Source organism: Dasypus novemcinctus, chromosome 10 (genome assembly GCF_030445035.2).
Source record: "Dasypus novemcinctus isolate mDasNov1 chromosome 10, mDasNov1.1.hap2, whole genome shotgun sequence".
NCBI lineage: Eukaryota > Metazoa > Chordata > Mammalia > Cingulata > Dasypodidae > Dasypus > Dasypus novemcinctus.
In genome coordinates this window covers 109,887,882-109,915,217 of record NC_080682.1, presented here as the reverse complement: position 1 = coordinate 109,915,217, position 27,336 = coordinate 109,887,882, and the positions used below count along the sequence as shown (strand labels likewise).

General features: G+C 43.6%; 1 protein-coding gene across 2 annotated transcripts in view; it reads right to left on the bottom strand.

The window, feature by feature from the left end:
* Positions 1–27,336, bottom strand: part of B3GNT6 (UDP-GlcNAc:betaGal beta-1,3-N-acetylglucosaminyltransferase 6) — an 89,077-nt gene that overhangs the window by 44,116 nt on the left and 17,625 nt on the right. The window contains exon 1 of one of the 2 annotated variants that reach the window (XM_058306018.1): positions 21,645–21,676. The exons of the other annotated variant lie outside the window; for it this stretch is intronic. Within the exon in view, the coding sequence (XP_058162001.1) occupies positions 21,645–21,647 (3 nt within the window). The 5' untranslated portion in view covers positions 21,648–21,676. Of the gene's footprint in view, positions 1–21,644; positions 21,677–27,336 lie in introns of those variants that run through there. 2 annotated transcript variants of the gene reach the window in all.

The window sequence follows — 27,336 nt, the reverse complement described above, 5'->3', positions numbered from 1 at the left end:
ATACTATTCCAACATGTGTATACACCACAATTTGTTTATCCATTCATCTGTTGATGGGCACCTGGTTTGCTTCCATCTTTTGGCAATTGTGAATAACACCACGATGAACATCAGTGTGCATATGTCTTTTCATGTCACTACTCTTAGTTCTTCTGGGTATATACCTAGTAAATGGAGTTGCTGGGTCACATGGCAAGTCCTTATTCAACTTCCTCCGGAACTGCCAAGCAGTCCTTCACAGAGGCTGTACCATTCTACATTCCCACCAACAGAGACTAAGTTCCTATCTCTCCACATTCTCTCCAACACTTGTAATTGTCTGACATTTTAATAGTGGCCATTCTCATAGGTGTGAAATGATATCTCATTGTAGTTTTGATTTGCATTTCTATAATTGCGAGAGAATTTGAAATTTTTTTTTCATGTGATTTTTTGCCATTTGTATTTCTTCTTTGGACAATTGTCTTTTCAAGTTTTCCCCCGTTTTTTAATTGGATAGTTTGTCTTTTTATTCTTCAGTTGTAGCATCTCTTTATATATCATGGATATTAAATCTTATCAGGTATGTGATTTCCAAATATTTTCTCCTATTAAATTAGCTGCCTTTTCACTCTTTTGACAAAATCCTTTGAGGTACAAAAGTGTTTAATTTTGGAGAGGTCCCATTTATCTATTTTTTTCTTTTGTTGTGTGTGCTTTGGGTATAAAGTTTAAGAAACTACTGCCTACCACAAGATCTTGAAGATATTTTCCTACATTTTCTTCCAGGAGTTTTATGGTTGTCACTTTTATATTTAGGCCCTTGATCCATTTTGAGTTAATTTTTATATATGATGTGAGATAGGGGTCCTCTTTCTTTTGGATATGGATATCCAGTTCTCCCAGTACCATTTGTTGAATACACTGTTCTGGCCCAATTGGGAGGGCTTGAGAGCCTTGTCAAAAATCACTTGAGGGAAGTGGACTTGGCCCAATGGATAGGGCATCCATCTACCACATGGGAGGTCTGCGGTTCAAACCCCAGGCCTCCCTGACCCGTGTGGAGCTGGCCCATGCGCAGTGCTGATGCGTGCAAGGAGTGCCGTGGCATGCAGGGGTACCCCCCGTGTAGGGGAGCCCCACACACAAGGAGTGTGCCCCATAAGGAGAGCCGCCCAGTGCAAAGAAAGTGCAGCCTGCCCAGGAGTGGCGCCACACACAGGGAGAGCTGATGCAGCAAGATGATGCAACAAAAAGAAACACAGATTCCTGTGCCGCTGACAACAACAGAAGCGGACAAAGAAGAACACACAGCAAATGGACACAGAGAACAGGCAACTGGAGTGAGGGGGAAGGGGAGAGAAATAAATAAAAATAAATCTTTAAAAGAAAAAAAAAGAAAAAGAAAAAAAATCACTTGACCAGGAGAGCAGATGTAGCTCAGTGATAGAGTGCCTGCTTCTCACATACGAGGTTCTGGATTTGATCCCTAGTACCTCCTAAAAAAATCACTTGACCATGAATGTGAGGATCTGTTTCTGAGTTCTTGATTCAGTTCCATTGGTCAATATATCTATCTTTATGCCAGTACCATGATGTTTTTACCACTGCAGCTAAAGCAGTATGCTTTAAAAACATGAAATAAGAGTCCTCCAACTTCCTTCTTTTTAAAAGACATTTTTGGCTATTTGGGGCCCCATAACCTTCCAAATAAATTTGATAATTTGCTTTTCCTTTTCTGCAAAAAAGACCATTGGGATTTTTATTGGGATTGTATTGAATCTGTGAATCAGTTTGGGTAGAATTGACACCTTAACAATATTTAGTCTTTCAGTCCATGAACACAGAATATCCTTCCATTTATTTAAGTCTTCTTTGGTTTCTTTTAGCAATGTTTTGTAGTTCTCTAAATACAGGTCCTTTATGTCCTTGATTAAGCTTATTACTAAATATTTGGTTCTTTAAGATGCTATTGTAAATGGAATTTGTTACTTATTTCCTCCTCAGATTGCTTACCAATAGTGTATAGAAACGATATTGATTTTTGTGTATTAACCTTGTATCCTGCCACTTTGCTGAACTCATTTGTTAGTTCTGGTAGTTTTGTTGTGGATTTTTCAGGATTTTCTAGATATAGTATCATATCGTCAGCAAATAGTGAAAGTTTTCTTTCTTTCCTATTTGGTTGCCTTTCATTTCTTTATCAAGCCTGTTGCACTTGCTAGAACTTCTAGCATAATATTGAATGAAAGTGGTGACAGTTGGCATCCTTGTCTTGTTCCTGACCTCAGCAGGAAAGCTTTCAGTATTTAACCATTGAGTACACTGTACATGTTTCAGATATCACTTTACCATACTAAGAAAACTTCCTTCTATTCTTATCTTTTGGAGTGTTTTTTCCAAGAAAGGATGCTGTATTTTGTCAGATGCCTTTTCTCTATCAGGAGGATCATGTGATTTTTCTTCTTCAATTTATTGATGTGGTTTATTACACCAGATGGTTTTCTTGTGTTGAACCACTCTTACAAACCTGGGATAAAACCCACTTGATTGTGTTGTATAATTCTTTTATTTTATTTTTTTAAAGATTTATTTATTTAATTCCCCCCCTCCCCTGGTTGTCTGTTCTCTGTATCTATTTGCTGCATCTTGTTTCTTTGTCCACTTTTCTTGTTGTCAGTGGCACGGGAAGTGTGGGCGGCACCATTCCTGGGCAGGCTGCACTTTCTTCTGCGCTGGGCGGCTCTCCTTATGGGTGCACTCCTTGCGCGTGGGGCTCCCCTACACGGGGGACACCCTGCGTGGTGCAGCACTCCTTGCGCGCATCAGCACTGCATGTAGGCCAGCTCCACGTGGGTCAGGAGGCCCTGGGTTTGAACCGAGGACCTCCCATGTGGGAGGCAAATGCTCTATCCATTGAGCCAAGTCTACTTCCCTGGGCTTTTCTCTTTTGGGAAGATTTTGATGACTGATTCATTCTCTTTACTAGTAATTGGTCTTTCAGGGTCTTCTATTTCTACTAGAGGCAGTGTAGGTTATTTGTGTGTTTCTAGAAATTTGTCCATTTTATCTAGGTTGTCTAATTTGCTGGTCATTAGACAGTTGTTCATAGTATCATCCTTTTTATTTCTGTGGGGTCATTAGAAAAGACTCTGCTCACATTTCTGATTTTATTTATTTGCATTTTCTCTTTTTTACTTTATCAGTATAGCTAAGGATTTGTCAGTTTTATTGATCTTTTCAAATAACCAATTCTTGGTTTTGTTAATGCTCTCTGTCATTTTTTATTCTCAATTTCATTTATTTCTGCCATAATCTTTATTTCTTTCCTTCTGCTTGGGTTTAGTTTGCTAGGATTTTTTTCTAGTTCCTCCAGGTGTACAGTTAAGTCTTTGATTTTAGTTTTCTTTTTAATATTTAAATTTCTCTCTCAGCACTACCTACACTGCATCCCATAAGTTTCGATATGTTGTATTCTCATTTTCATTCACTTCAAGATATTTACTAATATCCCTTGTAATTTCTTCTTTGACCAACTGATTGCTAAAAGAGTGTGTTAGTTTTTTCCTCCTTAAAAGACATTTATTTAAAATATTCTTATATTTGTGGATTTTCCAGTTCTGTGCTTGTTATTGATTTCCAGCTTCATTCCACTATGGTCAGAGAACATAGTTTGTATAATTTCATACTTTAAAAATTCACTCAATAGCATGAATGTTTTGTGGTCCAACATGTATTCTATCCTGAAGAATGATCCATGTGCACTTGAGAAGAATATATATCCTGCTGTTTGGGATGCAATGTTCTGTATATGTCTGTTAGATGTAGTTCATTTATCATATTATTCAAGTACTCTATTTCCTTTATTGTTCTTCTGTGTAGATGTTATATCTCTTGATGAATGGTGTATTGATGTCTCCAACTATTATTGTAGAGAGATATGTTTCTCCTTTCAGTTTTGCCAGTGTTTGCTTCATGTATTTTGGAGCACTGTGGTTAGGTGCATAAATACTTATGATTGATATTTCTTCTTGGTTGATTGCTTCTTTTATTAATATACTGTGTCCTTCTTTCTCTCTATAACAGCTTTTGATGGATATTAATGTAGCTACCCCAGCTCTTTTTCACTTACTATTTGCATGGAATATCTTTTCCTACCCTTTTACTTTCAATTTATTTGTGTTTTTGGGTCTAGGGTGAGTATCATAAACAATATATAGCTGTATCATGATTTTTTTCCATTCTGCCAGTCTGTGTCTTTTGAGTTTAATTCATTAACATTCAGTGTTATTACTGTAAAGGCTGTGCTTATTTCAGCCATTTCATCTTTGGTTTCTATATATCATTTTTTTGTCTCTATTTTCCTGTATTGCAACCTATTTTTCCATACATGTTGATCCTTTCTGATGAATCTGGCTAGTCCCTTTTTCATTTATTTTTCTGTATATTTTTAAAATACTTTGTGGTTACCCTGGGGTTTATATTACACAACCTACATTTATAACCTACTACTTTGAAGATACCAGATAGCATACACATTCTCTGGTTCCATATCCCTCTATTTCTCCTCTTCATGTTTGTTTTTGTTCACTTTGCCACTTTATATTTTGCATGTCCATTATCAGGAAATATGCTGTTTTCTTGTTTAGTTGTATTTTGACTCTTAGTAGATATTTAAGAGTAGGGTTGTATATTGAGGATAGAGTATTACTGAGATTCATATTTACCCTTTAAGTTACTCTTACTGAAGATGTTCATTTCTTCATACCATTTCAAGCCATTCCTGTCTTTCCTTTCAACCTGCATAACTCCTTTTATAATTCTTGTAGGGCAGGTCTTTTGTTGACAAACTCTCTTTCTTTTTATCTGTGAGTATTTTCAACTCTCCCTAATCTTTGAAGGACAGTTTTGCAGATAAAGAATATTTGGCTGGCAGTTTTTCTCTTTCAGTGCCTTAAATATATTATACCCCTGACTTTTTAAAGAACTTCCATGGTTTCTGATGAGAAATTGGCAGTTAGCCTTCTTGAGGATCCCTTGTATGTGACAAATTGCTTTTCTCTTGCTGCTTTCAGAATTCTCTCATTATCTTTGGCATTTGGCATTCTGATTAGTTTGTGTTCTGGAGTAGGTATATTAGGATTGATTTTGTTTGGAGTATGTTGTGCTTCTTGGATGTGTTTATGTCTTTCCTAACAGTTGGGAAATTTTTGGCCATTATTTCTTCAAATATTCTTTCTGTTTATTTTTCCTTCTATTCTCCTAGAGACATATGTGTTTATGCACTTCATGCAGTCACTCACATCCCTGAGATACTGCTCAATTTTTAAAATTCTTTATCTGTTATTCTGAATGTATGATTTCAATTGTCTTGTTTTCTTATTTGCTGATTCTTTCTTCTTCCTTTTCAGAGCTGTTGTAAGCCTCCAGTGTATTTTTTAAAAGATTTATTTTTTTTATTTATTCCTGCCTTACTTGTTGTTTGTGTTCACTGTCTGCTGTCTGTATCCATTTCCTGTGTCCTCTCTGTGTCTGCTCATCTTTTTTAAGAGGCCATGTGTTGGGGACAAATGGTGCGGGCATACGCTGAGATCAGCAATACCAATGGCATGGCCTCCAGAGCAGAGCCCATTTCCTGGTTCTTCTCCCTCCCTGCTCCTTTGTTCTCTGTTCCCGCCACTGCCCAGGCTAACACAGTAATGCGCAGGTGCAAGGCACAAAATTGAAGTCTGCCCTCCACCCCAGCAACAGCAGCCACCAATCCCTAAACCCTGCCACTTCCCCCAGCAACAGCAGTAGCCAATCCCTAACCGCCATCCCTCCCACTTCCCCTCCCCTTCCCAAGAGTATATATGTTTTGTTCCCTCAGTAAAATTTGGCAGCTTGATCATCACCCTGTCTCGCTGTCGTTCTTCGTGTCTCCTGTGTCACTATTTTCCTCCACGCAACCACAAGCCCCCATTCGCAGCCCTGCAGGTCGGGGCTCATCTACTTTATCAGCTGGCGCCCAACGTGGGGCTGGTGGTCTGCATTAGGAGAGAAAACCGCCGCCCTCACCAAGATAGAGAGCTCTCTTCACCTCAGCCGAAGCAAAGGCAAAACTAGCGGCGCAGAAGTCTGGGAATCCGGGAAGGATCCCGTCCAGGAGGGGGTCCTGGGAAGAGCAACTTAAGGTAAGAGTTTTCACTAAATTTCACTTCTCTATTCACCATGGGACAGGCACAATCCGAACATAAATTGTATCTAAGCCACATAAAGAAAGCACTCAAGACGCGCGGAGTTGTAGTTAAGAAAAAGGGTCTCAGTGAATTCTTTAAGTTCATCATATAAACTTGCCCTTGGTTTCCCGAAGAAGGGACCATAGATGAAAGATGTTGGAAAAGGGTTAGTGACTGTCTGAATGACTATTATAAAACGTTTGGCCCTTCTAAAATTCCAGTCACTGCCTTCAGTTACTGTCAACTAATCTTTGATATAATTCGCATTTCTCCCCGTTTTCCCGACATTAGCGAGATTATTATAGAAGGAGAAAATATCCTAAGATCACAAGCCCCTTCCAGGGCACCCTCCCGAGCACCCTCGGTTGCCGCAGTCGCTGACGATCTACCACGCACTAACCCCCTGCCGGACGATCAAGTCAGCCTAATTTCCTTTAATGAGGACACTGGGCCCCCCCCCCCCGCCTTCGGTGAGACCACCCCCCGCCCAACCGGATGCTACCGCCTCCGCCCCTCCAAATCCACACCCATTCCCCCAAACTGTCTCCCAACCTGATCTCACCCCCCGGGAAATCCCTATATTCAAACCCCCACCATACGCGCCTCTAGGTCTCTCACCCCCTTTCCTTGCACCCATCGCTGTCGCTCCTCCTCCATTCCCTGATTTCACACCCATTCTCACTTTAACACAAAAACTAGAAACCCTCACACACACGCTCATTAGTTCCACATCCTCTCCCCAATCACACCAAGTCTTCCCTATCCTCCAAAGTGGGCGGTCCACTTCTGCTGGACGCCGCCCTCCCACTTCTGACAGAGACCCGTTAGCCCTCTCTGACAATAGTACTGATGAGTCCGGGGAAGATGAACCTCAACCCCGCAAGCCAGAGCCCGGTCAATCCAGCAGGCCAGAGCCTGGGGAAGCTGAACCCTGGTCCACCAGACCAGAACCCACCCCACTCAGGACGAGCGCTCATGCACGGCGGTGCAGTCCCTCCCCCGACGTATATCATCCCTTAAATTTCAAAACCATTGAAAAATTGAAAAAGGCGGTTCATTCATATGGGCCTACCGCTCCATTCACCCTTGCCCTAATAGAGGCATTAGGTGATAAAGAGCTAACGCCTAACGATTGGTTCCAGCTGGCTAAAGCCGTGCTCTCCGGGGGAGATTTCATTACTTGGCGCTCACACTATGAGGAAGCAGCCAGAGAGCGTGCTATACACAATGAGAAAAGGGAAGAAACAAAAGGTTGGACAGTGAGAAAAATTCATGGGCCAAGGTTCCGCCCAGTCCAGTGCAGCTCAGGCCCAGTCTCAAATTCAGAGGGCGGCCATTAAGGCTTGGAAAAAATTGCCACAAAAAAACCACCCAACTTCTTCTCTGGCAAAATTAACTCAGGGGCCAGAAGAACCATTTGCTGACTTCCTTAGTCGGTTGCAAGCCACAGCCGAACACTTGTTTGGTGACACGGAAACTGGATGCGATTTTATTAAGCAACTTGCTTTTGAAAATGCAAATGGGCCTTGCCAGCAGGCCATCCGTCCATTTCACAACACTGATCTTTCTAATTGGGTGCGCCTATGTGCAAATGTTACCCCTGCTAAAACTATTGGCATGGCCATTGGTGCCGCTTTTCAAGACCTAAAGAAATCCCTAGCCAATCCACCTGTTTGCTTTAACTGTAATCAAACAGGACATTATGCAAAATTCTGCCCTTTTAAGAGCCCCAAGACTAACCAACTCTCCCTCGCACCGGCTTTTCCGTCAACAGGCCAGCCACGTCCCATCTCAGCATGTCTGAGGTGCAAGAAGGGGCTCCATTGGGCATCCGAATGCCGTTCTCGTTATGATATTAACGGGCAGCCCATTAGACAACCGCTGCCGGGAAACTCCCATCAGGGCCAGCCCCAGCCCCTCCCAAAACAAACCCCGGGGCAGTACGGTTTGTTCAGCCAACCCCTTTCACAACACCTGCACTCCCACCCGTCCGTCACCCTGTTACATCTCTGACTTATGGAGGGCAACAGCAGGAAGCACAGGACTGGACCTCTGTGCCGCCTCCGAATCAGTATTAACCCCAGAATCTAGTCCTCTCCCCATCCCAACGGGAGTATATGGACCATTACCCCCAAACACTTTCGGCCTTATCTTAGGAAGAGCCAGCACCTCCTTAAGAGGGGTTCAAATCCTTCCAGAAGTACTAAACAATGATTTTAAAGGTGAAGTGAAAATAATTGCAGCCACTTCACATAATATAGTTCCCATTCCCGTTGGCACACGAATAGCGCAGCTTGTTATCCTCCCTTTACATCAAACTAACTCAAACCTTAAAAGGCTGCACCGTGCCACCGAAAACCCTGGTTCTTCTGACGTCTTCTGGGCCCAAGCCATAACTCATAATCAGCCCACCCTAAAATTAAAATTAAATGGCAAACCTTTTGAGGGCATTTTAGACACCGGAGCTGACGCCACAGTCATCTCCTCATATAGTTGGCCTAAATCTTGGCCTCTTACGGCTGCTGCCACCCATTTACAAGGAATAGGGGAGAGCTCCAACCCTCCCCAAAGCTCACAAACACTTAGCTGGGCAGATGATGAGGGAGACAAAGGCACGATAATCCCATTCGTTCTTCCTAACCTCCCAGTCAACCTGTGGGGTTGGGACATCCTTGCACAAATGAAAGTCTTCATGTGCCCTCCCAGTAGTGCTGTCACTGCCCAGATGCTTAATATGGATTTCAACCCCGGAAAAGGTTTGGGTAAACATAACCAAGGTATCTCACAACCTATTTCAGTAAAACCCAAAATAGACAGAGCAGGGCTTGGATTTCCCCAGGATTTAACATAACGGCCATTGACATCCCTGTACCCCACGCGGATAAGATCTCTTGGAATACTACACAGCCAGTGTGGGTTGATCAATGGCCTCTAACTTTAGAAAAAACCCTAGCAGCCATAGAGTTAGTGCAGGAGCAGCTTGCTGCTGGGCACATCGAGCCTACCCAGTCCCCCTGGAATACCCCCATTTTTGTTATAAAAAGAAATCGGGCAAATGGAGACTGTTACAAGATTTACGGGCCGTTAACAAGGCAATGGTCCCTATGGGGGCCTTACAACCCGGCCTCCCCTCACCAGTTGCAATCCCTTCCAATTTTCACAAAATAGTTATAGATTTAAAAGATTGCTTTTTCTCCATACCTCTTCACCCTGAAGACAGGCAGCATTTCGCCTTCAGTGTTCCTCAAATTAATTTCCAAGGTCCCATGCCCCGATTTCAATAGAAGGTCTTACCTCAGGGCATGGCGAATAGCCCCACCTTGTGTCAAAAGTTTGTTGCTGCAGCCATTAACCCAATTAGACAGGCTTGGCCACAAGTTTATATCCTCCACTACATGGATGACATCCTGCTAGCAGGATCGTGCATAACTGAACTCCATTCCTGCTATCAAAGCCTTCTTGAACACTTGACAGCAAAAGGTCTTCTAATAGCCCCTGATAAAATACAAATCTCCAATCCTTTCTCGTACCTTGGTTTTGAACTTTGGGATCAGCGAGTTCTTACTCCCCGCATTAAGTTACAAACCTCCCATTTGCTAACGCTGCATGACTTTCAAAACCTCTTAGGGGATATTCAATGGCTTCATCCCTACCTTAAAATACCCACAGAAGTACTCCTCCCACTTAACGAAATTCTAAAGGGTGACACTAACCCCTCCTCTCGTAGGAGCTTAACTGTAGAGGCAGTACAAGCGCTTGGAACTGTAAATCAGGCTATTCAGGCCCAAACTTGCTATCAAATAGACTACGGCCACCCTTTAACTTTTATAGTTCTAGCTACAGCTCATACTCCAATGGGTGTCTTCTGGCAATCTTATCTCAGCCAACAAGACGGGCAAGGTCGTCCTTTACTCTGGGTCCAACTCCCTGCTACCCCCTCTCGGGTACTTTCACCTTACATCTCTCTTACGGCCACCCTTATCACCAAAGGCAGACAAACTAGCCTCCAGCTCTTTGGCAAGGATCCAGATTCCCTTATTGTCCCATATACACGAGAACAAATTAATTGGCTTTTCCAAACTGATGACGATTGGGCTATTGCGTGCTCTTCTTTTGCAGGTAATATTGATAATCATTATCCACCTAACCCATTAATTCAGTTTGCTAAAGCCCACCCATTCACTTTTCCAAAGGTTACAAAACAAAAACCCATTGACTCAGCACTTTTAGTCTCACGGACGGCTCCGCAAACGAACCGCCGCCTATGTCATCCAAAATCAAGTTTTCTCTATACCTTCCCCTTATACTTCAGCCCAACTTGTCGAACTCTATGCAGTTCTACAAGTTTTTTCCCACCTCCAATATCAACCCTTTAACCTGTATACTGATAGTGCATACATAGCTCAATCCATTTCCCTGCTAGAAACAACTCCCTTTATTAAGCCATCCAGTAATGCAGTTCCACTATTTTCAAAGGTCCAGAAAGCCATCCTTAAATGGCAGCACCCTTTTTTTATAGATCATCTCTGCACCCATCAGGATTTGCCCGGTCCCCTGGTTAAGGGCAATGCGTTAGCAGATGCTGCCACCCGATTAGCATGCCTTGCCCTTTCAAACCCCCTAACCTCAGCCACGCAAGCTCATGCGCAGCATCATTTAAACACAAACACCCTCCACCAAAAGTTCAACATTACCAGAGAACAAGCTAGAGAAATAGTCAAAGCTTGCCGCAATTGCGTAACTCAGCTCCATTCCCACATCTGGGAGTCAACCCCAGAGGGCTTGTCCCAAATGAAATCTGGCAAATGGATGTAACTCACTTAGCTAGCTTTGGACAACTTAAGTACATCCATGTCTGTATTGACACTTACAGCGGCTTCATCCTAGCCAGCTTACAGTCGGGAGAAGCCTCAAAGCATGTTATATCCCATCTGCTGCATTGCTTTTCTATTCTGGGCCAACCCAAAGTTATCAAAACAGATAATGGTCCTGGATATACTGGAAAAAACTTTCAAGCCTTTGGCCGGCAACTACAAATCAATCATGTCACAGGTATACCATATAACCCTCAAGGCCAAGGCATCATAGAACGTGCCCACTGCACCCTAAAAAACACTTTAAGTCGCTTAGCTGAAAGTTCTCTTGGTCTTTCTAAACAGCGACCACGAGACCTTCTACATCATGCTCTCTTTGTTCTCAATTTCCTTACCCTGGATATGAATGGGCAATCTGCAGCCGACAGGCACTGGCATCCTGCCACACAAACGCAACAAGCTATTGTTATGTGGCGCGACCCTCTAACAGCGCGATGGAATGGGCCTGACCCCGTAATCATCTGGGGACGAGGCTCTGCCTGCGTATATGACCAACAAGGAAATGGCCCTCACTGGCTACCAGAAAGATTGATAAAACATGTCAATCCCCCACTCCTTCAACCGCAAACTAACCCTTCCAGGGAGATCATCTCCCCCTGAGAAAAGCTCTCTCTTTTCTTTTACAGCTCGTCCAATAGTCCAGAAAAGGCCCCTATCTCCATGACAACCAACGCCAAGAAGACATCATATCTCAACTAAAGGTGACTCAGCCTTTCCAACTCCGCCTAGTGAAGACACTTCATCTCAACCGAGCAGCTCCAAACAACGCCTCTGCCTCTCCTGGCCCCCCGGTAATGCATCTACCTTCAGTATCCGCCCTCCCAGTGATTCCCTATCTTTTCTTTGCAGCCATTGTCTATTTAGCAACACCCCTCGCTATCGGCCTAGCCCCTGTTGCTCCGGATGATTGGAACCTTAAACAAAGACTCCTCCTCACGGTCATCTTCCTATCTATCCTTACTATATTTACTGCCCTCATTCTCCTTCGTTTATAAAGCAGTCTCCTACAAACCACAACGATTCTGTCTTAAACATACCATTCTCAACCCTATCCTCTAAATGATCTCACTTCCCCCACAGCCTTTAATACTTTATTTCTTCCTCATAACTTTCTTTTTCGGAACAATATTTGCTGCTGTCGCCCCAGAAGATTGGAACCTCGGCCAACGAATTCTACTTTCCATCGCCTTTCTGTTTATTATCTTCTTTTATGCTTTACTCCTTATCTTCCTCCCATAATGACTTCACCAAGCCTCCTTTTGTTCAAAACCGTCACCCTTCTTTCCCTCACACTCCCCATTGCACTCACCAACCCCAGCCATCAGCCTTTTAATTGGACAGTAAGCCTCTGGCAGGAAGAAGTAATCCTCACCTACAATGTCACCCCAGGCCCCCCATCCTTTACTATACACGCCTGTGCTCTTGCTAATCATTGGACCTGCACGGAATCTAGCAAAGAATATAACTGCCGGGGGCATAATAACAAGCATGGCTGCTGGGGAAGGGATCGGGGCAGAGATCAAGTTTATGGCCGCTACAACAAGTTTATATCAGGCTACTACATCTGCCCTTCTTCGTCAGGTTCTTCCTCGCGTTCCTGCCACGATCCCGCACACTATTACTGTCCCCATTGGGGGTGCGAAACCATAGCATTTGGATGGCCCGGAGCCCCTAACTGGGACCCTCACCTTTCCTTGGTCAATCCCCAATGGCCTAACGTCACTCTACAGGTAAAAGATCCCAGTGACATCCAATGGCTTCATGGCCGTACCTGGGGAATATGACTCTACATGACCGATTATGACTATGGTTCCTTTTTCATTATTAAGAAAAATCAAGTCTTCTCATCACCACCCCCAGTCCCAGTTGGTCCCAATCAAGTTCTTAATCCCCTTCCTACTCCCGCTAACTCCCTTCATACTACAACATCTACCTCTTCTTCTCCCTCTTCTCTTCTACCACCCTGGTCACCTACCCCTGTAAACCCACTTATATCCCTTCTTAATGCTACGTTTGACACCCTAAACTCCTCCAATCCCAACCTCACCCAAAACTGCTGGTTGTGTTTCTCCTCCGCGTCACCCTACTATGGGGCCATAGCCACTAATGCCCCTTATCAAACCTCCACTAACAGCAATCCCGCCTCTTGTAATTGAAATCGAATGAAGATTGGCCTGGCAGTCTGGTCGGTTTCTCAAAGCGGACTTTGTGTCACTAAAATTAAAGGTTCTACTGCCCCATACATGTGTACCCTTTGCAATATTACTATCACTCCTCAGCCAAATGCAACGTTTCTTATACCTCCCAATAATACCAAATGGCTGTGCTCTTCCACCGGCCTCACTCCATGCCTTAGTGTCCAAACCCTCAACAATACCAAAGAAACCTGTGTGCTCGCCATCATACTCCCCCGCATCTATTTTCACAATGATAACCAATTCTTTGACTCCTGGCAGCGTCACCTTCTACCAACCTACGTACAGAAGAGAGAAGTTATCACCGCCATTACAATTACTTCACTTCTAGGTCTTGCAGGAGCCAGCACTGGAATTGCAGCTCTCACTACACAACAAACATCTTTTTCCTCTATCAGACGAGCCGTCGATGAAGACATAACCCACCTCGAAAGCTCCATTTCCCACTTAGAGAATTCCCTAAACTCACTATCCTAAGTCATCCTCCAAAATTGCAGAGGCTTAGACCTCCTCTTTCTTAAAGAGGGGGGACTTTGCGCAGCCCTAGGAGAAGAGTGTTGCTTTTATGTTAATCACTGGCATTATTAGAGACAATATGGCCCAAGTCAGAGAGGGGTTAGCAAAACGTAAAAAAGAAAGAGAAACCCAGGGAAACTACTCTTGGGGATTTAATGGAATTCTCCCTTACATTCTCCCCATACTAGGCCCATTCATTACCATACTCCTCATACTATCTTTTGGCCCCTGGGCCATAAAAAGAATCATTCAGTTGGTTAGGGACCAGATTGACTCCACTCTCGGCAAGCCTATTCAGGTGCATTACCACCGGCTCCACCTTGCTGATCAGGGTATGCCAGCAGACCGTCTATATATGGCCCCCTCCGCCTCAAGCTGCTGAGTGCGTGGCAAAGCACCACAGGAGATGGTTAAAGAATTAACTTGACTATTCTCTGAGAAGCATGCCTCATTAGCATAGGGGTTTGCTCTGCTCATAAAACTTGCCAGGCAAAAAACGCTCACAGGTGCTGGACTGGTTAGCCAATGACGGGCAACTGGACTGGCCCATCAGTCAACCTAAGACAGGGACATGGCCTTTTGCTGCCATGTCTCCCAATGACGGGTAAGACTGACCACCTACTTGGTAAGGTACACTGCTTCCCGGGGGCGGTTCCTTACTGGGCGCAGTCCCGACCTAAGATAGGCACAGCCCCCCTCCCTTATGCCACGTTGCCTGTGCTGCCCCTTCCTGAAAAAAATCAGAGCTGTTTACACCAGGGAAATGAGGCCTCTGCTTCCCTCAGCTAGCCTCCTTTAATAAAACAAAAAGGGAGATGTTGGGGACAATTGGTATGGGCATACGCTGAGATCAGCAATACCAATGGCATGGCCGCCAGAGCGGAGCCCATTTCCTGGTTCTTCTCCCTCCCTGCTCCTTTGTTCTCTGGTCCCGCCACTGCCCAGGCTAACACAGTAATGCGCAGGCGCAAGGTGCAAAATTGAAGTCTGCCCTCCACCCCAGCAACAGCAGCCACCAATCCCTAAACCCTGCCACTTCCCCCAGCAACAGCAGTAGCCAATCCCTAACCGCCATCCCTCCCACTTCCCCTCCCCAAGAGTATATATGTTTTGTTCCCTCAGTAAAATTTGGCAGCTTGATCACCCTGTCTCGCTGTTGTTCTTTGCGTCTCCTGTCTCACCATTTTCCTCCACGCAACCACAAGCCCCCATTCACAGCCCTGCAGGTCGGGGCTCATCTACCTTATCAGCCATGGGAACCTCCCCTGTGGGAGAGAGGCACTCAATCACTTGAGCCACCTTAGTTCCCTGTTTTGTTGTGTTTCTCATTGTCTTTCCTCTTTGTGTCTCTTTGTTGCATCATCTTGTATCAGCTCGCCATGTCTGCTGGTCACACCAGCTCACTGTCTTCTCCAGGAGGCAGTAGAAACCAAACCCAGGACATCTCATGTGGTAGGTGGGAGCCAAATCACTTGAGCCACATCTGCTTCCCCTCCAGTGTATTTTTAATCTCTATTATTGTGCCTTTCATGCCTATAATTTCTGTTATGTTTCTTTTTTTAGTAATGATATAAACTTGATTTTTAAGGAGATTTTAGGGAAATGGATGTGGCTCAAGTGATAGAGCTTCCACCTACCATATGGGGGGACATGGGTTTGATCCCTGGGGCCTCCTGGTGAAAAAGAAGAGAGAGCATGCCCGTGTGGCAAGCCAGTGCCTGCGCAAGTGCCTGTGTGGTGAGCCAGTGCCCACATGAGTGCCTGTATGGTGAGCCAGTGCGCTGCACAAATGAGTCATGCAGCAAGATGATGACATATCAAAAGAGAGACAAGGAGAGTCAAGGTGAAGCGCAGCAGAAACCAGGAACAGATGTAGTGCAATTGACAGTGAACCACTCTCCACATCAGAGGTCTCCAGGATCAAATCTCGGTGAATCCTAGAGGAGAGTATATGAGAAGAGAAGACAATACAGACAGCAAAAACAGCAGGGTGGGAGGAGGAGAAGGGGGGAAAATAAATAAATGTTTTTTTAAAAAAGGTTTTAGATTACAGAAAAATTGCATTGAAAGTGTGAGGGATTCCCATGTACACCCTCTCTTCCACATCATCCCTTTTTTTTCCAAATGTAGCAGTACAATTTATTATGATCTATCTGTAAAATCCATTCATAAAAAGTGCAGGAGGACAACCAGCAAGATAGTGGTGGAGTAAAGTGCTCCTAGAGTCAGCTCCTGCTACAGGGCAGTTAGCAAACACCCAGAGCTCTCTGGAGCTAGCTGAAGCACCTGTTTGGGGGCTCTAGGAGGCTAGAAGAGCATCCTGCAACATCCTTGAAGGAATGGAAGGAGGAGACTGCTGATCTGCAGAGAAGACTTGTAAGTTAAGTGCTCCATGCTCCGGAGAGCTCCACTGGAGGCACAAGCCGCCTCAGGAGCTGTTCTGCAGCTGAAATTTTTAAAAAATCACTTGACCATACCTACGAGGGTCTGTTTCTGAACCATAAATTTGGTTCCATTGGCCTATTGTGTCTGTCTTTAGGCTAGTACCATGCTGTTTTTACCACTCTAGGTAGGTATTATGATTTAAAGTCTGGAGATGAGGGTTTACTTTTCCTTTTTATGATGTTTCTGGCTATTCAGGACTCCTTACCCTATCAAATAAATTTAATGATCGTGTTTTCAATTTTTTCTTTAATGGTGGTGGAATTTTTATCAGGATTGCATTAAATCTGTATATCAATTTGAGTAGAATTGACATCTTGATGATATTTAGTCTTTTAATCCATGAGCATGGAATGTTCTTCCAGTTATTTGGGGATGTTTTGATTTGTTTTAACATTGAGTTGCAGTTTTCTGAATACAAGTGCTTTACATCTTTGGCTAAGTTTATTCCTGACTATTTGAGTTTTATCTGTCATATTTTATTTTCACCATTCTTTTGACACTTTTAGTACTTTTACTGATATAATCTTCATTTCTAGACTCTCTTCCAGGTCTCTCTCTCCTGTCTTTTCTTTTCAGCCTCTAGCACACCCTTTAGTGTTTCCTGAAAATCTTTTCTCTTGCTTAGAAATTCTCTCAGTCTCTGTTTATCTGTGAATATTCTAATCTCACCCTCATTTTTGAAAGACGATCTTGCTGGATATAAGATTCTTGGCTGGAAATTTTTCTCTTGTAGTATCTTAAATATGTCAGACCACTGTCTTCTTGCCTCCATGGTTTCTGGTGAGAAATCAGCACTTAATCTTATTGGATATCCCTTACATGTTATGTATTGCTTTTGTCTTGCTGCTCTCAGAATTCTCTCTTTGTCTCTGACATTTGACATGCTGATGAGTATTTGTCTTGGAGTTGGTCTATTTGGATTTATTCAGATGGGAGTATGTTGTGCTTCTTGGACAGGGATATCTATGTCCTTCAATAGGGTTGGGAAATTTTCTACCATTATTTCTTTAAATATTCCTTCTGCCCCTTTTCCCTTCTCTTCTCCTTCTGGGACAACCATGACACATATGTTTGCATGCCTTTTGCTGTCATTTAGTTCCCTGAGACCTTGCTCAATTTTTTTCCATTCTTTTCTTCATCTGTTCTTTTGTATGTTCACTTCAAGAGGCCATTTCTTCAAGCTCACCAATCCTTTCTTCTGCTTCCTCAAATCTGCTATTGTATGATTCCAATCTTTTAAAAATTTCACTTATTGCACCTTTCATTCCCATAAGATCTGCTATTTTTCTGTGTACGCTTTCAAATACTTCTTTGTGCTTATCTAATGTTTTCTTAGTATCTTTAATCTCTTTAGCCATTTCATTGAATTTAATAAAGATATTTGTTTGAACATCTATAATTAGTTGTCTCAACTCCTTGATGTCATCTGGAGGCTTATCTTGTTCCTTTAACTGGGCCATAGCTTCCTGTTTCTTGGTGTGGATTGTAATTTTTGTTGGTGTCTTCACATCTGGATTACTAGACTATTTATTCTGGGTGCAGGTTTTCTCTTTAGTTTAGGGCTTCCTATCCTTTCTCTCTTGCTGGCTGTGCAGTAGGAGCCAAGAATGTGATTGGTGCTGTAAGCTGTGGAGCCTCAAGCTGCCCTCATTGCACCAGGGACCAATGATGCTTCTTCCAACTTTCTCTTTTGCCAGGGGTAGGGACAGAGTCACAGCTGTGTGGAATAACCCAAGTATAGGCCTAGAGTGTAGTTTCCCAGAGAGACTGATGAAGCTTCACATCCCTTCCTCTCCTTCTTGGGGCAGGGATGGAGCTGCAGGTGTGGGCAGCAATCTATGCAGTGCAGGTACAAGATGACTGCAGTTGCCCTCGTAGACTTCTGATTTTCAGTCTATGCCAGCCAAAAGTACCTGCAGTTACCTGTATAGGCTGGTGCAGGGCTCCTCAGCCTCCTCCCTGCCAGAGGCGGGGCTGAAGCCTAGGCTAGGGCTGCAGGCTGATGTGTGGGAAAGAAACTGGTTCCTGCCAACACTGAGAGGTTCAGTCAGCCCGGCTTCCCCTCAGGCTGGGGGCAGAGTCAGAATGGCGGCTACTGGCCTCTTTCTGACTTGGGCTGGTTCTCACCCCAGCTGTTCCCAGGGTTATCTCTTAGCTAGCTGAGTCTACCAGTCAGAGGCCAAAATCGGCAGCCAACTGTCTCCTCCTCCCCTGTTTCTGGGAAATGGAGCTTCAAATTCCAGCCACAGAACAGCTCCTGGGATGGCTCGTGCTGCCAGAGTAAGACAATCACCAGCCTCTGAGGCTTGGCTGGTAATTTCCGGGAGAGGGTGGTGCAGGTCCCCACAGCTTCCTCCCTGCTGGAGGTGGCACTGGGGCCTAGGCTGGAGCTGCAGTCTGACCTGGATGGAAAGAAGCTAGTCCTCCCCAGCACTGGGGTTTTCAGTCCACCCCGCTTCACCTCATGCCAGGTGCGGCGTTAAGGTGGTGGCTCCCAACCTCTTTCTAACCTGGACAGGCTCAAGCTTTAGCTGTTCTCAGGATTACACTGTAGCCCACTGAATTTCCTCATCAGTAACTGAAATTGGTGCCCAACTGTCTCTTCCTCCCCCATTTTGGGGAAGTGGAGCTTTCAATTCTAGTGGCGGAACAGCTCCCAACAAGGCATGTGCCTCCAGTGGAGGATGGGTACCAGCCTCCAGGTGTGGAGCGCTCTACTTACGAGTCTTCTCTGCAGACGGGCAGTCTCCTCCTTCCACTCCCCCAAGGATGTTGCAGGATGCTCTTCTGGCCTCCTGGAGCCCCCAGACAGGTGCTTCAGCTGGCTCCAGAGAGCTCTGGGTGTTTGCTAACTGCCCTGTAGCAGGAGCTGACTTTGGGAGCGCCTTACTCTGTAACCATCTTGCTTGTTCTCTGGTCATGTGATTTTTGACTAACCTGTCAAACCCACACAGCTCAGGCAGGACAGTGCATTCTGTAAGAAATGGACATCCATAGCTAAAAGAAGGAAAGAGGACCCCTATTTCACACCTTCTCCAAAAATTAACTCAAAAATGGATCAAAAACCTGAAAATAAAAGCAAGAGCCATAAAACTTCTAGAAGAAATTGTAGGAAAATATCTTCAAGACCTGGTGGTAGGTGGTGGATTCTTAAAGGAGATAAGAGAAGGACTGAGTGGACTACTGATGTTTAATGTATGTAGAAGTTTTAATTAGCTTTCCTGTAAAATGTGGAAATGTATAGAGTGGATGGTAACACATAGTAACAGCTAGTTTATAAATGGGGATGTGGCTGAAAATGGTAGCCCAGCTATATAAATGCCGATTGACAGAATGCTGGAGAATAATCTAGGAACAGGATAGCACAGTAAACCAGGAGGTGGATGAGAATTGTGGTTGATGGTACAGATGCAAGAGTGTCCTTTGTGAGCTAGAGCAAATGTACTTCACTGCTGCAGGGTGGTGGGAATGTGGAGAAGCATGGGAAGAATACAGCTGGAGTGACCTATGGACTGGTTAGTAGTAATAATATAATATTCTTGCCTCTGTGTGAAAGATGTACTGTGTTGATACTGAGGCAGTATGGAAAATGTGAGCCAAACGTACACTATGGACATGCTAACAATCAGATGATATTATCTGTAGCAAATGTTCCTCCACAATGTGGCGTGTTGATGGAGGGGTGTTGTTTTGGAATTCTGCACATGTGCAAGATTGTTTTATATGTTTACAACTTCTGTCATAAAAATATATTTAAAAATAATAATAGGGTGGTTTGGGCGAAAAATGCACCAAATATAAGATAAGACCTATAATTAGTAAGATTTTGACAATATTCTTTCATAATAATTCATAACAAATGTCTCACGATAGTACAAGGTGTTGGTGGAGGGTTGACGTATGGGACCCCTGTATGATGTTATACATGTTTGCTTTGTAAGTTCACAACTTTTACTATACACTTAATTGTTTACGTGTGTTCATATATAAGTGATATAAAGATAGGGTTGGGGAAAGCAGATGTGGCTCAACTGATAGAGCATCTGCCTACCATATAGGAGGTCCAGGGTTTAAACCCATGGCCTCCTGACCTGTGTGGTGAGCTGGCCCACGCGCAAGGAGTGCCATGCCACGCAGGGATGTCCCCTGCATAGGGGAGCCCCACGTACAAGGAGTGCCCCCTGCAAGGAGAGCTGCCCCGCATGAAAAACACAGCCCGCCCACGAGTGGCGCTGCACACATGGAGAGTTGACACAGCAAGATGATGCTACAAAAAGGCACACAGATTCCTGGAGCCGCTGAGAATGCAAGCAGACACAGAAGGCCACACAGCAAATGGACACAAGAGAACAGACAACGGGGCTGGGGATGGGGAAAAATAAATGTAATAAATCTTAAAAAAAAAAGTGTTGGTTACAGAAGATACTTTGGTTAGTAGTAATATTTTGACAATGTTCTTTAATCATTAGTAAAAAAGTTTTAACAACAATGCAAGTTATTGGTGGTAGTGTGAGTTATGAGTGTCCTGTATGATGTTACATGTGTTTGTTTTGTAAGTTAACAACATTATTGTATATTTATTGTTTATGTATGTTTATGTATGATATACTTCAATAAATTAATTTAAAAAAATTTTTAAAAATGGACATTTAAAAAATGACTGGTTGTGGTAAGGACTAACCTGCCTACAGTAATAATGTAGAAAATAAAACCACCCTGTGACATTTATCAGTACTTCACACATCTAACAAATACTGAAGGAGGCTACTACCATTTTTATAACTTCTTAAAGACAAAACTTCTTAAGCACAACTCAGAATTAAGAGAAATTTCAGAATGTTCACATTTGCATGCAATTTTGGCAAACTTTCAAAGAGTCCTCATATAACAAATCCACATCTTTGAATCAAACTGAATATTAAAAACCTTTCAACCTTGTGACAAACTTATTCTACAGAAGCAGGGAAAACAGAGCGAATAGTAGCAGTAGTATATTTCTAGGAGAGAAAGCAATCATTTATTTCTTTAATCATAAAACAAAAGTCAATGTGTCAACATTGACTGACCAAGTTATTTACTATTCAAAATTTTGCTTTTCAAGTTGAGTCTTTAAATGTGTCCATCTGTATATTTGGATTAAATAAAATTCATACATCAAAAACGTTTTGCTCAGAATTCTAATCTTAAGTCAAATCACAGTCCAAACACTATACATAACTTATCAAATCATAGTCCAAACACTATACAATAATGCTGCCATTTAGATTGCTATGTTTCATTTGAAGCACTTATCTTACAAATAGGTGTTTTGCCTTGTTTCTCCAGAATTAATGTCCCTATGTCTAAAACTTTAAATGATAGTCAGAAAAGACATTCAAGGAAGTAGATGTGGCTCAAGTGATAAGGCCTCCACTTACCATATGGGAGGACCCGGGTTCGATCCCTGGGACCTCCTGGTGAAAGAGAAGAGAAAGCGTGCCTGTGCAGCAAGCCAGTGCCCACATGGTGAGCCAAGTGCCCATGTGGGTGCCCATGTGATGAGTTGAGTGCATGGCTAGCCATGTTGCCCACATGGCAAGCCAAGTGCCCACGTGAATGCCCATGTGGTGAGCCAGTATCTGTGCAGTGAGCTAGTGCCTGCATGGGAAGCCGAGTACCCAGGCAGCAAGTCAAGTGCCCATGCTGTGAGCCAGTGCCCATGCAAGTGAGTCACACAGCAAGATGATGATGCAACAAAAGAGCAACAAAGGGCAGAGTCAAGGTGAAGTGCAGCGAGACCAGGAACTGAGGTGGTGCAATTGACAGGGAACCTGTCTCCAGGATCGAAACCCAGTGAATCCTAGGAGAAAGACAAGAAGAGAAGACAAAATAGATACAGAAGATCACACAGCGAATGGACACAGACAGCAATAACAGGGCGGGGGAGGAGGGGAAAGAAGAACAAGATTCAAATAATTTATGCTGTGTATTTTCCTTCATTGGCTTTGCTAAAAACAGAGTCATCTAGTGTGGGAGCACCATTTTCCTTCTCAGTTACAGTCTCTACAGTTCCAGACACAGACACAGTAAGCATTGTTTTATTTTTTGAAGCTATCATCCGCTTCTCAGCAATAGCTGCACAAACAGCAACAATCTCATCCCTTTCAAAGTCATAGTCAGGAATTGACTTTGGTGAGAAATCTGTTACTTTTGCTGATGATTCATTCCTTCTAATCCCCTGTACCACTTTTTGCTGCTCTTGGAGTGTTCTTGCCCAAGAAAGGTCTTCTTTCCATATTTCAAGGTTCATTAGATAGATGTGAAAGGCTACTTGAAAACTTATAATTACTTCATCCAATTTTTCCTTGGGCTGTCTGTTGTCATATTGTTCTATTGTCTGTCTTCTTATCCTTTAGTTTACCCTTCCTAATAATCTTCATTTCTAAACTCTTCGCCAAATCTCTTGCCCTTGTTTTTTCCTTTCAGGCTGCAGCACCCCCTTTAGTATCTCTTGCAGATTTGGTCTTTTGGTAACATATTTTATCAGTTTTTGTTTGTCTGTGGATACTTTTTAAAAAAAATATTTATTTCTCTCCCTTCCCCCCCCGCCCCTGTTGTCTGTTCTTTGTGTCCATTTGCTGCGTCTTCTTCTTTGTCCACTTTTATTGTTGTCAGAGGCACAGGAATCTGTGTTTCTTTTTGTTGCATAATCTTGTGTGTCAGCTCTCCGTGTGTGTGGCTCCATTCCTGGGCAGGCTGCACTTTCTCTCACGCTGGGTGGCTCTCCTTACGGGGCACATTCCTTGCATGTGGGGATCCCCTATACAAGGGACACCTCTGCGTGGCACTGCACTCCTTGCACACATCAGCACTGCACCTGAGCCAGCTCCACACGGGTCAAGGAGGCCCGGGGTTTGAACCGTGGACCTCCCATGTGGTAGACAGATGCCCTAACCACTGGGCCAAGTCCGCTTCCCATGTTTGTGAATACTTTTAACTCACCCTCACTTTTTTTTTCTTTCTTTATTTTTTTAATGTTACATTAAAAAAATATGAGGTCCCTATATACCCCCTGCCCCCTCACCCCACTCCTCCCCCATAACAACAACCTCCTCCATCATCATGAGACATTCATTGCATTTGGTGAATACATCTCTGAGCACCGCTGCACCTCATGGTCAATGGTCCACACCATAGCCCACACTTTCCCACAGCCCACCCAGTGGGCCATGGGAGGACATACAATGTCCAGTAACTGTCCCTGCAGTACCACCCAGGACAACTCCAAGTCCCGAAAACGCCCCCACATCACATCTCTTCCTCCCACTTCCTACCCCCAGCAGCCACCATGGCCACTTTCTCCACACCAATGCCACATTTTCTTTGATTACTAATCATAATAGTTCATGAATAGAATATCAGTAAGTCCACTCTAATCCATACTCCATTCCTCTATCCTGTGGACCTTAGAATGGTTGTGTCCACTCCACATCTATATAAAGAGGGGGCTTAGATTCCACATGGATGCTGGATGAAATTCTCCTCCTTTCAGATGTAGGCACTCTTGGCTCCCTGGTGTGGTGGTTGACCTTCTTCACATCCTTGTTAGCTGAGTGGCGTAAGTCCAATAAACCAGAGTGTAAGAGTTGCAAGTCTGTTGAGGCTCAGGGCCTGGCTATCACATGGTCAGTTCAGAGATTCAGGTCCCCTGGGTATACATTAAACCCCAGCACCAACTACAGTTCCAGTAAAAGTAACAGGAGAGACTTGTGAACAAAGATCACATCTGAGTCCAGCTCCATCACACAGAAACACAAACTGATATGGCACTGAACTCCATCTGCCATGACCATAGAACCTGTGGGTCTCTGTAGCCCTCAGAAGAACCAATACCTGGGGTTGTATCTGCTTTATCTGTCTCTGAGACTCTGCTAGGGTGTGCATAAGGGCAACCCCTCTGATAACCTCCCGGCTCTTTTTGAAGACTCATAGCCATATAAACTCATTTGTCCTTTCCATTTTCACCCTCACTTTTGAAGGACAGCTTTGCCAAATACAGAATTCTTGACTGACATTTTTTCTCTTTCAGTACCATAAATACATCATACCACTTTCTCCTTTCTATTTTTTGCTGAGAAGTTGGCACTTAATCTTATTGAGTTTCCCTTGTTATGTGATGCTTTGCTTTTCTCTTGTTGCTTTCACAATCCTCTATATATCGCTGATATTTGCCATTCTGAATAGTAGGTATCTGGGGGTAGGTCTATTCAGATTTATTCTGTTTGGGGTGCACTGCCCTTCTTGGATATTGATATTTATATCCTTCATAAGGGTTGGGAAATTTTCAGTATTTGTTTCCTCAAATATTTCTTTCTGCCCCTTTTCCATTCTCTTCTTCTGGGACACCAATAATGTGAATGTTTGTGTGTTTTGCATTGTTATTCAATTGCCTGAGACTGTTCCAATTTTTTCATTTTCTTCTTTTCTTCAGTCTTTTCCAGTTCACATTTTCTGTCTTTGAAATCACTAATTCTGTCTTCAAGCAATTCATATCTATCTGCTCTTATGTGCCTCTAATGTATTTTTAATCTCATCCGTTGTACCTTTCCTTCCCCTAAGATGTTACTTTTCTTTGCAGTCTTTCGAATTGTTCTTTTTTTTTTAATTTTTAAAAAGATTTATTTATTTATTTAATTCCCCCTCCCTCCCCCGGTTGTCTGTTCTCTGTGTCCATTTGCTGTGTCTTGTTTCTTTGTCTGCTTTTGTTGTCTTCAGCGGCACAGGAAGTGTGGGCGGCGCCATTCCTGGGCAGGCTGCACCCTCCCTCATGCTGGGTGGCTCTCCTTATGGGGCACACTCCTTGCGCATGGGGTTCCCCTACGCAGGGGACACTCCCACATGGCAGGGCACTCCCTGCGCGCATCAGCACTGCGCATGGGCCAGCTCCACACGGGTCAAGGAGGCCCGGGGTTTGAACTGCAGACCTCCCATGTGGTAGACAGACGCCCTAACCACTGGGCCAAGTCCGTTTCCCTCGAATTGTTCTTTATGCTCTCCCAGTATCTTCTTAATATCCTTTATTTCTATAGTCATATTTAAAAAAATTTTTTTTGAAGTGATCTAGGAGTGTTGTGTGATTATCACTGATTAATTGTATTAAATCCTGTACCTCTTCTGTTTTTGTTTGTTTTTCTGTCTGGGCCATCTCTTCCTGTTTCCTAGCATGGCTTGTAATTTTTTGCTGATATCTAGGCATCTGAATATGTTGTATATTTGCTCTGATAGTGAATTTCTCTCTCGTCTATTTTTTTTCCCTCAGCTCTTCTTTGATATTTGGCTCAATTTATTCCCAGTGTTTAAAATTTGCCAGCTTAAGTTTTCAAAATTGGGCCAGAAATTCATTGCTGGGCACAGATTTTTTCCCAGGGGTTGGATATGGAGAGCACTTTTGTTCATGCACTTTCCAGACTAGCCAGCAGATGGCACTAGTCAGTGCACCTTTCCACGAAAGTGTTTCAGTCTCAGCTTTCCTGTGTTCCTGTTCAATCTCCAGATGGAGATTCAAAGCAGGCTTTGCTAGCCAAATTCACCGAAGAAAAGCACCCTGACTTCCCTTCCCTTTTTCTGTGTAACAGCTAACATGGAGGAAGATGTCTCTTCCACTCTTGGCTGGCTACAGTGAGCTAGGGGTTTTAGCCCAGCGTACTGTCTTGGGGGTGGAGGAGGAGAGCCATTCCAGGTCACCATGGGGGCTTGGTAACTCACGTTTGTCATTTCAGCTTCTTTGTCTCTTTGCCCCTCACCCTCTTGGGAGTTGTGTAGCACTGTCCTGGTCTGTTGACCCTCAAAACTGGTCCCTTGGACAGCTTTTGGCTCTTTCTCATTGTTTTTGTGAGCGCTTTCAACTCTGCCTGTTAGTCCATCGCCTTCTTCCCACAATCCCTTATGTTTCTTTTTATACTTTCACATTGTCTTCTTTTTTTAAAAAAATAGTTTTATTTTATTTATTCCTCCCCCCATTTGCACTCACTGTCTGTGCTCTCTGTCTGTTCATTGTGTGCGCTCTGTATCTGCTTGTTGTCCTTTTCTTTTAAGAGGCACTGGGAACAGAACCCAGGACCTCCCATGTGGGAGAGAGGTGCCCAATCTTTGAGTCATATCTTCTCCCTGCTTGTTGTTATCTCTCATTGTTTTTCCTCTTTGTGTCTCCTAGTGGTGTCATCACATTGCATCATCTTGTTGCATCAGTTCTCTGACTTGCTCATCTTCTTTAGGAGGCACTGGGAACTTAACCCAGGACCTCCCATGTGGCAGGTGGGCACCCAACTGCTTGAGCCACATCCGTTTCCCAAGCCACATCTGCTTCCCCATTGTCTTCTTAATATCCTTTAGCTCTTTACCCATATTTTCCTTCATCTCCTTGAGTTGTTTTTGGGGATTTGTTTGAACTTCCTTGATCCAAATTGTGTCTCCTGTGAAGTTTTAATTTGTTCCCTTCACTGAACCATATCTTCCTGTTTCTTAGAATGGCTTATAATGTTTCACTCATCTCTGGACATCTGATTATCCTGATGAGTTAACTCTCAAGGTCAGTTTCTCCCTCTTGTCTAGGGTTTTATTGTTGATTGGCTTTGATTCAGGGCTCTTCTTTGATGCTTGGTTCAGCTTATTCCAGACCTTTAGAGTAGCTCATGTTTAACTGTTAAGATTTTCTCAGCTCTTCTTCATCTGATTCTTGCCATGGATATGTACTATAATTTTTAAGATTGTACTTTTTGTGCAAACTGTTTCACCTCCAGAAGAAAGTTTACTTCCCTCTGCTCCTTCTCTGGGAATCAAGATTTATTCTGTTTGTTTTTGTACAGAATTTTGTCCCTTGCTCCTATGATTTGTTTAAATTCTCTCCCCCACTCACCCCTTTTCCTTATATGTTTCAGTCCTAGGACTGTTCTTTCTTAAAGCAATTCGGTTTCACCTCCCCTTTTTTTTATGTGGGGGTTTTCTGCCTCCAATTTCTTCCCTGCTAGGGTGCCCTGCCCCAGGGCATCAGCTGGGATCAATCCAGAAAAGGTGAGCCACTCCAGAAAAGTCAGTTTTGCATTTAAGCGATCCAGCCAATAGAGACTGGAT